This window comes from Dendrobates tinctorius, unplaced genomic scaffold (assembly GCF_039654945.1).
Source record: "Dendrobates tinctorius isolate UK_male_01 unplaced genomic scaffold, ASM3965494v1 ptg000027l, whole genome shotgun sequence".
In the NCBI taxonomy this organism is placed as follows: Eukaryota; Metazoa; Chordata; class Amphibia; order Anura; family Dendrobatidae; genus Dendrobates; species Dendrobates tinctorius.
In genome coordinates, this window is record NW_027361695.1 from 2,423,140 (window position 1) to 2,435,275 (window position 12,136).

The 12,136-nt window shown below is 45.4% G+C and overlaps 1 protein-coding gene across 1 annotated transcript in view; it reads left to right on the plus strand.

The window, feature by feature from the left end:
• The first annotated feature begins 3,940 nt into the window (after positions 1-3,940).
• LHFPL4 (LHFPL tetraspan subfamily member 4) overlaps positions 3,941-12,136 on the plus strand; it is a 114,118-nt gene continuing 105,922 nt past the window's right edge. Inside the window, exon 1 of the mRNA XM_073569676.1 lies at positions 3,941-4,762. Within this exon, the coding sequence (XP_073425777.1) occupies positions 4,357-4,762 (406 nt within the window). The 5' untranslated portion in view covers positions 3,941-4,356. The remainder of the gene's footprint in view (positions 4,763-12,136) is intronic.

The window sequence follows — 12,136 nt, forward strand, 5'->3', positions numbered from 1 at the left end:
CATGCTTTGGGCCCCCATAATCCAAGGACACCATTGGTTGCAAAATAGTGACCATTCAGGAGCTAATTTGCTCCCGATTTCCGCTTTCCCTGGCCGGTGTAGACAATGGGATTGGCAGCGGTGTGATGGTCTGTATTCCCTCCACTGGTTTTCGTTAAATAAAGATATCAATGTAACAACTAATTTAACAGAGGTAGTCAGAGCCAGCCGAGAATGTAATCGCATTACTAAAAATTGTGCAACAAAGTTGCTGACACGGTGACTGCGGCTTCTGGAAAGCAGAACAGAGGAGAACTGATGGATTTGGCCGCTGTCCAGTTCTGTTCCCCTGCAGTCCCAGCACTGTACGGCTTCGTTTTTTTTGTGATGGCTTTGTGTCTTTTACCCAGAATGACTTTAACAACGCGGAGTCCCCTGCCCTAAAATAAGGAGGGAAAATCCTTTGTATATTTAATGCATAGGAAATAGTACAAGCTAAATAAAAAAAAAATACAAAAAATTAGAATGATGACCTGCACCTGAAATGGACAAATATTGAGTAATTAGTCAGAAAAATCCGCTTCTAGCTCAGATTCTTATTGGCTGCATGCACAATAGTAGGAAATACTCCACCGCCTGTAGATCACGAGAGACAGCGCTACTGAGCATGTGTGACCACCTTGGTGGTCGTTCTGAGAGAGAATGAAAAGAACAGCAGGGGGCGCCAGAGCTAGTATTCAATAGTGATATCTACACAAAGGAGCATTTTTATAAAACTATTCCAATCGGAAAATTACTCTGTTTTGCCTGATCTAATAAAAAATGTGAAATCGGATCATATGATAATCACGCCAATAAATTGATATTTTTCACTTGTGATAAATCTCTGATCACAAAGGATCACAATGCTGGGACATCTACTGATCAGGGGACGGAGTGCAGAGAGCAACCGCAGAGATGGAGAGCTTAACGAAGCAGTGGCTGAGCATGCTGTAACTCCTCCGTCCAAACTCTATGGGATTAATGGGGTCAGTATCAATGAATGGAGCAACAGGGGTATTCTGTTGGAAGTTCCACTATTGGATAGGTTATAACTTTTTGATCAATTGTGGTCTGACAGCTGGGACCGCCACCGATCGTCAGAACGAGGGATGGAGTACCTGACTGCTGCTACATTTATTCTTTGGGCAGAGACACACTGGTGAATTTTTCGTCCGAGAATCGGATCGTAAAACTTGCCCTGGCCGGCACCTCTCCTGACCTGAGCTTGGCACCAATGATATGTCCGCCCCTGTACCATAGGGCCATACCGGTCTGCATAGGAGCTGTATACACAAAATATTAGAACATTTCCAATCAATATTGCTTGTAAAAGTATAAACAGCGTATGAGAGATGAAATAATAGGAGCCCGTTTATAATTGACTGTAAGCTTTATAGTCCTTTATGTAATACTGATCATTGTCTACTACCAACAGAAAATTAATCAATGGGTTTAATTGACTAATGCAACCTCGATATGTAACAGAAATGGACAGGAATGGACGCTTTCAGGAAATTGCACAGATATTACACCAGGAAGAAGGAAGAGGAGGGGAACAAATGCAACTGACAACTTTTCTGTCAGATATCTGTGATTTCCAGAGCTGTTATTATTTTTTAGAACACCATTAACTCAATAACAGACTGGTACAGAAAGGAGAGTGCTCTGCCTTTGTGGCCTTACAGTCTACAGGGTAATGGGAAGAAGACAGTAGGGTAGGGGGTTGCCGCAGCTCCGATTGTGGTGAGATGGCAGCTCTGATGGTGGTGTGGTGGCAGCTCTGATGGTGGTGAGATGGCAGCTCCGATGGTGTTGAGGTGGCAGCTCTGATGGTGGTGAGGTGGCAGATCCAAAGGTGGTGAGGTGGCAGCTTCAATGGTGGTGAGGTGGCAACTCTGCTGGTGGCGAGGTGGCAGCTCTGTTGGTGAGGTGGCAGCTTGTGGTGGTGGGGAGGTGGCAGCCCTGGTGGTGAGGTGGCAGCTCTGGTGGTGTTTGAGAGGTGGCAGCTCTGGTGGTGGTGAGGTGGCAGCTCCAATGGTGGTAAGGTGGCAGCCTTGATGGTGATGAGGTGACAGGTCCAATGGTGGTGAGGTGGCAGCTTCAATGGTGGTGAAGTGGCAGCTCTGCTGATGATGAGGTGCCATCTCTGGTGGTGGTGGTGAGGTGGCAGCTCTGGTGGTGGTTGTGAGGTGGCAGCTTCGATGGTGGTGAAGTGGCAGCTCTGGTGATGGTTGTGAGGTGGAAGCTCCAATGTTGGTGAGGTGGCAGCTCTGGTGGCGGTGAGGTAGCAATTCTGGTGGTGGTGGTGAGGTGGCAGCTCTGGTGGTGGTGAGGTGACAGCTCAAATGGTGGTGAGGTGGCAGCAGGGTCATTGCAGGCTGTAGCTTTCTTGAAGAGATGGGTTTTCAGGTTCCATCTGAAAGAACCGAATGTGGTGGATAATCGGATGGGTTGGGGACAGAATTCCAGAGAATTTGGGAGAAGTCTTGGAGGCAATTGGATGAGGAATGTATAAGTGTGGGGGAGAGAAGGAGGTCTTGGAAGGACCGGAGATTACATGTTTGAAGGTAGCGGGAGAATAGTTTGGAAATATACTGAGGAGACAGATTATGGATGGCTTTGTAGGTCAATGTTAGTAGTTTGAATTGGTAATTGGAAGTCTATGAAGGAATTTGCAGATTGGAGAAGTGGAGTAGTAATGGGAAGAAAGGTGGATTAGTTGTGCAGCAGAGTTAAGGACGGACTGGAGGGGTGCGAGAGTGTTAGTAGGGAGGTCATAGAAGAGGATATTGCAGTAGTCGAGGTGGGAGATGGTGTGGGCATGTACTAACATTTTGGTAGATTCAGGGTTGGAGAAAAGACAGATTCTGGAGATATTATTCAGTTGGAGGCTACAGGAGGTGGTGAGAGTTTGGATATGTGTTTTGAAGGACAGGATATAGTCGAGGGTCACTCCGAGGAAACGGACTTCTGGTACAGTGGAAAGTGCGATGTCATTTATTGTCATAGATAGATCAGGTAGGGGGTTAGGGGAGTTGATGAGTTGTCCTTGCCCTTCCCCCAGTCACCAGACCTGAATTATAGCTCCAACCGATGAATTTAGGGAAGGCAGCTTTTCAGTGGGGAACCCAAGAATGCAACTTTGACCACACCGCTTAGAAGATAACCTGGAAGAACCACACTAAGTAGATGAAGATTTGATGCAAATGTTTGGAATCCTAAGCCTTTTTTGGGGGGATGGTGGTTGTCCTTACTTATATTTGCATAAATGATGCAGTTGCAATGTATTTGATGCCATCCAAGGCTTTTTCTAGCCTTCTCATTCCTGGTGCCTTTATATAATGAGATATCCAAATATTATGCCAGTCCACATCATTAGGAAGATGAATCCAGATGGAATAATTGTCAGACACCGGAGTGAAATTCTATGTATTTATGTCTAATGAAGATGAACAGGATCAGTGGTCTTTCCTGGCCCCTAGTGGGCATATGCCACATCACATCACCAGTCTGGCACTGCACAGTGAGAGAGGGCTGTCTGAGCAGCACAGCTGAGCAGCCAATGCCTTGGTCACAGTCAGTCTGGCCACCCTGTGTCTGGCAGGAGATGTAATTATTATAGGAGACTCCTTGCTGTGATCTAATACTACCTGCCTCTTCCTGCCAGGAGGATTATTATTATTGCACTGAATATGGGGGGGGTGATGGATGGAGGAAGGCTCCAGGGCTTGTTATTATGCTCTGTGTGAATGCAATGCTATCTGCTTTGGTTGCATTCTTATTGTGCCAATGATTTGATCAGAAAACAGATGAGATCAGAGCTTTTAAAGCTCAGGGCTGCCTGGCAAATAGTCCCCCCTTTTTTCTTTTCTTTTTTTCCCTTCTGCCCAAATCTGCATTATAGCGGGGGCGCGCACAGGCTCGGGAGCGCGCAGTAGGCAGCAGAAGGAAAGCACAGCAAAGATGGAGTCCCAGCAGCTGCAGGGAGGGATGAAGTCAGCCAAGTCTCTGCTGTTGCATTGACACTGCTATTTTCTCTCCCACCTCCCCCCACAGATGGCAAGGGTCTGCGGCATCACTAAGCATTACTCTGCTTCTCTCCAGCTCTGCTACCCAGGGCATCTGTCATTTATGTTGCTCCCAGGGACTCTGCTATGTCTGAATAGCTGGGTACCTCTCTCTCCATCCTCTCCAGGAGTCTAGTGCTGGAATCCTGCTCCTCCACCTGGGGATCATCTCCATCTCCAGCAAACTGCATGCCAAGGCTAAGGTCGCATGGGCAATCTGCATAGCCACTTGTCCTAGGGTTGTTGTGTCCAGAGATCTCCTGCCAAGATGCTCCCTTCCCAAGAAGCCTCCAAGCTCTACCATGACAATTACATGAGGAACTCCAGAGCCATAGGCGTCCTATGGGCCATTTTTACCATCTGCTTTGCCATCATCAATGTGGTGGTCTTCATACAACCCTACTGGATAGGGGACAGTGTCAATACACCCAAGCCTGGCTACTTTGGGCTTTTCCACTATTGTGTAGGCAATGGAGCAGGTAACAGAGAGTTCACCTGCAGGGGATCCTTCACAGATTTCAGCACCATTCCTTCAGGAGCTTTCAAGGCAGCTGCGTTTTTTGTGCTGCTGTCCATGGTGCTGATCCTGGGCTGCATCACCTGCTTTGCCCTCTTCTTCTTCTGCAACACAGCCACTGTGTACAAGATCTGCGCCTGGATGCAGCTGTTTGCAGGTAAGGGGGGAGCCACATCCACTATGGCTGTCAATGGGAAGAAGGGGTTCACTATCTATACTCTGCAATGGCTACAATTACCCTCGAATTGATGGCCAGGGCTTTGGTGGAAATGGCTTCCAGCTCTTTATTTACTTGTATTTATTATTTGTAAACAATGCAATAAGATTCCGTCAAGGATTTCCTTAAATCCACAATTCTCTTGCCTACGGTCCTATGATTGCTGCTCCTGAGCTGGTTAATTCTTCTCCATATGCACCTGCAGGTATCAGGACTTCTCTAATATTTCATGGTCAACTTTTATTTACTTACGATAGCCAACAAGTTCAAAGTTCTTATCAGATTGGTTTATTTTATGTGCAATCATGTTGGTTTTTACGGATCAGAAAAGTGAACCCATTGGGGATTTGATGACAAAGTAGTCAACGGTTGATGAGGTTTTACTTCTATGTTGGATGCAGGAAGTCACAATATGGTGGTTTCTTCTCATAGGATCATTTACTTTCCTGTTCCTTTCTTCTGCAGCATTGAATGATGTGCCTACAGGGGAGGCATAGGACTGGGGATGGCTTAAGAAAAATGCAACCCCCCCTGGCAGCTAAATGGTGACATAATCCTTTTTTTTTGGCCAGTTTTACAAGCGCTAATACTATTTATCGATTGTAAGTGCATGCATCTATCCGGTCGTATACCACCACTCCGAAGTTGGAGTCTGCAAAGAGTCATTTTGGCTGGAAGTTGAATGGCAGCGTGGATTGCGGCTGATTGATGGTTTTCATTATAGGAGGTTTGGTATAGAGACAAGGTGCAGAGTTCTAGTAAAAGCCCCTTCTTGTGTCTGGAATCAGTCATTAGTCATATAGAGTCAGTGGGAAAGAAAATGAAAGGTGCACTCTAATGTAAATGCAAGGTATTACCTTCAGAGAGTACAGGACTGACTCAGTGGCTACAGAGTGACAAATGACAGAGCGAACCCAGCAATGACATCTGACTATTTCATATTTCACATGTAAATTGATTTACAGCTTTCCTGTCTTAGCATTAATTACCAAAGATGACAAGTTGCTATTTCATTCCATAATGTTTGTTTTTTTTTTCTTAAAAAAAAAGGGAGCTACGTTTTGTAAAAAGCCTTAACTCATAGGGTTGCCTAGCAATGCAGAGAGGAAAAAAAAGAAAAGAAAAAGACCTTGGTTTTCAAAGGGAAACCCCAGTTTTCTCCGGCCGGTATCACTCTGGTATTCTTCCTGATACATGAATAGAATTCCAGAAGTGCAGTGAAGACTGAATCATAAGTGACTTATTTCTCTTGAAAATCCATATGGACATTAATAATTCCGGTTATTGTTTGTTTTTTTTTCTAATGGACACCTGGTTCCAAAAGTTAGTGCTATATACCCCCCATCTAGAGATCAGAATAGGCATCCAAACATTGCCCGCTATGATGTACAGAGCTGCTTTTTTACAAGGTGGCATCAGAGTCACGTACAATGGAAACTCATAATCTATACAGCATGAATAATTGCTTGGATTCCCTTATTGACTAATTTGGAGCGTATATAGAAGCGCATGCATTTTTAATGTAGCATTGGAGTAATGCACATCTTTACAGCATAGGATGATGTGGGTTTTTTTTTTCTTTTTTTGCATTAGTTCAAATCATGCGCTTGCACCAAGCCCAGGAGTCAATTCTACCCCTGGACCCCCTATAGTTTTGCTACTGCCCCCCAGAGATGGGTCCTGCACCTAGTCAGACACCATCAGTGGTGAAATCCCAATTCAAATGCTTTTTTTCCCCCTCCCATTAGGACCGGTAAGGATCTACTGGTTTCATTGAGTGCTGGTGCCATCAGTCCCCTGAGAATAATACTATGCTAGATGCAGATTGGGCTAATAGATCAGGATTCCCCCACTATCCGAGGGTCGCCTAAAGGTGCGTATATATAGTAGCTTTTCAGAGAACATACATCATAAATGCACGACGTCAGCCTAATATATAAACATTTTGGTTCCTTCTGACATCAGTCTCCGGACATTGCTGGGGTATATACACACAAGGCTAAGGCAGCAATCAAAATGTGGAAAGCTTATCTTTTGTCCACCGTCGCTGAGATAATCGTTCCTAAATACACCTAAGTGCGGAGGTTTTTTTTTACCAAATCCCCTGATTGTATTAGGATCGAGTGTAAACACCGCATTTGCAGGAAGCGTCGTAACGGGGAATCTCTCCACTGGAAAAATGAGGTCACTCCGACTATAAATAAAGCAGAAGATCCTACATACGACATGCTCCGTCTTATGGGGATGAATACTGGATGGTCACCCGTGGGAGCTGGCTTTTCAGAATAGCCTGGAACACGTGTTCTTTATCAGCGGGTGTCAGGTCAGTAGGTTACATTTTTGGTCCTGGTTCTACCATTTTACATTAAAGCTTTATTCCATCACAAGTCAATGAGATGATCAGCCGATCGCCGCCGATCCTGTGTCTCTTACTAGAAGTCACAGTGACCACTGCAGGTTAAAAGTAGAATTGCATGTTCCCATTCTAATGAATTTCCCATCTATTCCATGTGCGCCAGAGAAAAGGAGGATCTCTTTTTTTGGCACTTAAAAGGAGGGAACACAACTCAATGACGTCCGTATATCATATGTATATTACCACGTTTAGCGTCTACTTAACCTACACGACCTATTATTCGGAGGGGACATCACATAAGATTACGACTGTGACTGTGTCAGAGTGGTTATCTCATGAACAGAACCCCCTCTTAAAATTGAAGCCAGCCCCCTCAATCTTCTGATCGCTGCAGGTGCGGCTTCAGAGATCAGCTTTGCCATTTGCTTGAAGTGGCCACTACTGGAGAAGTGCGGTACTACAATCAAGCCTTTCAAATCAATGGCCAGATATGTAATGCCTAAAGACGCTGAGTCCCCCAGAGTGTCTCTCCACCAAGGCTAATAAATGGGGCTTCTATATGGCATCCATATGTCCTAATCAGGTATGTAGAAAGGGGTCTGCTGCCTTAAGGAGAAGTCCCCATTAATAATAAGGAAACCTTTTTATTATTATTTGAGGTGCTGCATGGACCTATTGACTCCCCTTTCGTGCACACATTGTGGATGCAGCACGGCTTTGCAGCTTTCATAGGTTTTTCTTGCATTTATCACCAGCGATCGTCATTTACCTTTTTTTTTATCAGTATTAGTATTCCAAATGTGGCTCTGCACCCGGCCACTGGAGGGTTAACCGCTTCACACATCAAATGCATCCCGAGTAACGCGCCATCGAGGCGTAGTAACAGCGAGATAGCGGCTCTTCTCATCGCCTCCCCATTGTTATATCATGAGTCATAGAGGTAGAGAAGCGCGGATTCCAACCTCATCATCCTGGAAAAGTAATACTACCGCCATCCCTAACAAGGACCAGGCACCAATCATCACTGCTGCTACACTGTATCTTTATGCAAAGTCCTGAATTATATTATTACTTCCAAAATCCGTGCAAAATTGGAGCCATATTCAATCCTGAACCAATAGTCAATTCATCAAGACGTTACCCAACCCAAGGAAGAAACTTTTTTTTTTTAAGGAACAGCGCCGCTCTTGCTCACAGGCTGTGTGTGGAATTGCAGCTCATGGACAAGAGTGGTGCTATATCAAGAACCAAAAAGCCAGGCCCTGTTATCTAATCCCAGCGTACCTCGAATGGGGAACATGTATCTCTATCATATTGACTAAAGATTTAATTTAGTCTAGAAATATCTGCCAAACAGATATGTTGGCGCACAAATATCAGCTGCTTCTGACGTGCCATCTGTTCTCCTGTCCAAGACGTTGTGAAGCGCATCTTCTTCCAGTGCTTAGCGGACTATTATTAGCTGCAGGCAACATCACAAAGACACGGAGCTCGGTGTAAAACATTTATGAGCAAATGCTCTCAGTATTAGCCCTGCTCAGTCCTGATTAGTATTAGTCCTACTCAGTATTACTCCTGCACAGTCCTGCTTAGTGTTAGTCCTTCTCAGTATTAGTCCTGCTCAGTCCAGCACAGTATTAGTTCTGCTCAGTATAAGGAGCATGGCATGTTTTAGGGACTACTCTTTTTTAGCCTCAGTATTAGTCATCCTCAGTATTATACCTGATCAGTATTAGTCATGCTCATTATTAGCCCTGCTCAGTCCTGCTTAGTGTTAGTCCTTCTCAGTATTAGTCCTGCTCAGTCCTGCTCAGTATTAGTTCTGCTAAGTATTAGTCCTTCTCAGTATTAGGAGCAGGGCATATTTTAGGGACTACTCTTTTTTTAGCCTCAATATTAGTCATCCTCAGTATTACTCCTGCTCAGTATTAGTCCTGCTCAGTCCTGCTTAGTATTAGTTCTGCTCAGTATTAGTCCTGCTCAGTATTAGTCCTGCTCAGTATTAGTCCTGCTTAGTATTAGTCCTACTCAGTATTAGTCCTACTCCGTATTAGTCCTGCTCAGTCCTGCTTAGTAAGTCCTGCTTAGTGTTAGTCCTGCTCAGTATTAGTCCTGCTCAGTCCTGCTCAGTATTAGTCTTGCTCAGTCCTGTTTAGTATTAATCCTGCTCAGTCCTGCTCAGTATTAGTCTTCCTCAGTATTAGTCCTGCTCAGTGATAATCAGGAGCAGGACAGATTTTAGGGACTTCTCTGTTTTAGGCTACGTTTCTCAGTCCTCTACAGTTGACTTGCAGATATACCCTCCTGACAGGGTCTGCGAGGACGGTGGAATCTGCTTTCTTCCTGCAGTCCATCTCTCTTGTCTCCCTGTTGGCGCAGGCATAGTATAAACCTTACATGGCACCCATGTTGGTCCTCGTTCCTGTGGGTGCTGTAAAGCTGGGACATGTTATGTTGAGCACATAGATTTGCAGGAGACCCTGGTTCTGTGGCCACACTGGGAGACTTGTGGACACTTTGACTCCAATTTTTAAACAAAAGGATTTTCTGTAATAAAGCCCCCAAAATACCCCATTCTATGTGGTTGTTTTCACCTGTGTCCTCCAGTAATTCCATTTTCTGTAGGACAATCATAATCTCTGCACAGCACTATTCATATCTCTGTAGCACAGGGAGAATCCAGAAGCCTGGAGGAAATATCTAGGAAATATAGTTTCTTACATGTGATGCGAAACAGGCCAAGTACCGAAACAGAGGGGTCTGTTCAAAGAAATTGTAGGAAAAAACAAGTTTAGGATGTACAGGAGTTTGGATAAAAACATTTACATTCTAGAATAACCCAATTAAGGAACTTTTCAAAGATCTTGCCCCGCCCCCGAGGAACAGTAGAAAAGAAGGGAAGGTCATACTGGTTATAGGGGAGATACCACATATCTCTGTTTTAAGCTAAACACAGGGGTGAGTGATCAAAGATTGAAAGAGTTTGGTAAGGTGGATTAAACATTATTTTTTTAAAGGGGTTGTTCAGATAAGATAAATATGATAGGTAGGATAGGTCTGAAAGTTACCCCTTAACAGATCAGTTGTTACCAGTACACAGTATATGGAGCCGGACACCACAGCTGTGTAATATGAGTAGTGTCCATTTTTGGGTACTGCAGGTCAGATCTCAAGAAATAGACAGCCCCTTTAAGGTGAATTTGTACCATGTTTTCAAAGGCAAAGGATTAACCTACAGATGAGGGGCCATATCTATGCGTCCATGAGTGTACCCCCAACTACCATAGTCAGTATTAACCCCCCTGATTGTTAGGCCTATCAGAAGAGGAGGAAAATGTAGTCTACACCTGAACCCACGGTCTTACCTGTAGGAGGGCGGCACGCCATATCACAGCGGAGAACTGCCGCTGCCCTGTGCCTGTGTGGTCGCTAATGAAGCAGCGTTTTTATGGAGAAAAATAATTGCAGAGCAAAATTAGATAATAAGCACAAGCTTTTTACAATACCCAGGGCGATCATTGAAGCAGAATAATTCCCCAGTCTCAGCTTTTTACTGAGTTTATTATAAAATACCGTACATAAAATATACGGTTATTACTAAACACAAGAGCGAATCACACGAAGCAGAAGCTACAAAGGATCACATGTATGTGGAAATTAGCTAAAAAAAATTACTGCTTTCTTCCAGCAACACTGCCACTCTGGGCTACAGCAGAGCCTGGTATTGCAGCTTGTCAGGCTGCTAGTTGAGGTGGATCCCCAAAACTCAAGGTCCGGGTGGCACATGGGCCATGAGCGTCAGTGCTGCAGCCAGACGAGGCTCGCGGGAAACAGTTAGTGGAGGTTCCGGAGGCTGAAGACAGGCAGGAATCGCAAAACAGGTAGCAGAGGTCCTGGAAACAGCAGACTGGTAGCAGAGGTGCTGGAAGCTGCAGGCAGACAGGAGACTGGGAACGGGTAGCAGAGGTCCTGGAGACCGCAGACAAGTAGCAGAGGTCCTGGAAGCTGCAGGCGGACAGGAGACTGGGAACAGGTAGTAGAGGTCCTGGAGACCGCAGACAGGTAGCAAAGGTCCTGGAAGCTGCAGGCGGACAGGAGACTGGGAACAAGTAGCAGAGGTCCTGAAAGACCGGGAACAGGTAGCAGAGGTCCTGGAAGCTTCAGGCGGACAGGAGACTGGGAACAGGTAGCAGAGGTCCTGAAAGACCGGGAACAGGTAGCAGAGGTCCTGAAAGACCGGGAACAGGTAGCAGAGGTCCTGGAAGCTTCAGGCAGACAGGAGACTGGGAACAGGTAGCAGAGGTCCTGGAGACCGCAGACAAGTAGCAGAGGTTCTGAAATCTTCAAGCGGGCAGAAGACCAGGAACAAGTAGCAGAGGTCCTGAAAGACCGGGAACAGGTAGCAGAGGTCATGGAAGCTGCAGGCAGGAGATGTTCTGGAAGCTGCAGGCAGATATGTAACCAAGGTCCTGGAAGACTAGAAACAGGAAGCAGAAAAAAAACTCATGAGCACCTAGAAAGTCTTAATACCAAGACACAGATGCATTTCTTGGTGGGCCTTATATAGACTGATGCAGATGATCACGTGGGATGGAGCCGGGCCATCTGCAAAGCCCGACATAGAGCACAACAGAGTTCAGAGGACTGTGATGAGGGGAGCAAAGCCCGGATCAGGGCCAGGTGTGTAACAGGTCTGGGTAAAAGATTATTTAGCTTTCCTTGGTGATTTAGGGCGAAGGATGGATACATTTCCTCTACCCTGGTGGTCTAGGGTCGTGGGTATGCAAATTTTTCACTCCCTAGTGATCTGAGGTAGATGAGAGGTTATTGCCCGTATTCTTTCTGACCTATGGTAACGGAGGGGATTAGTTCCATTTCCTAGGTCTTTGGTAATGGGTAAATATCCTCTACCCTGGTGGTCTAGGGTAGTAGGCAAGGTTTTCGAATCCCTACTGATC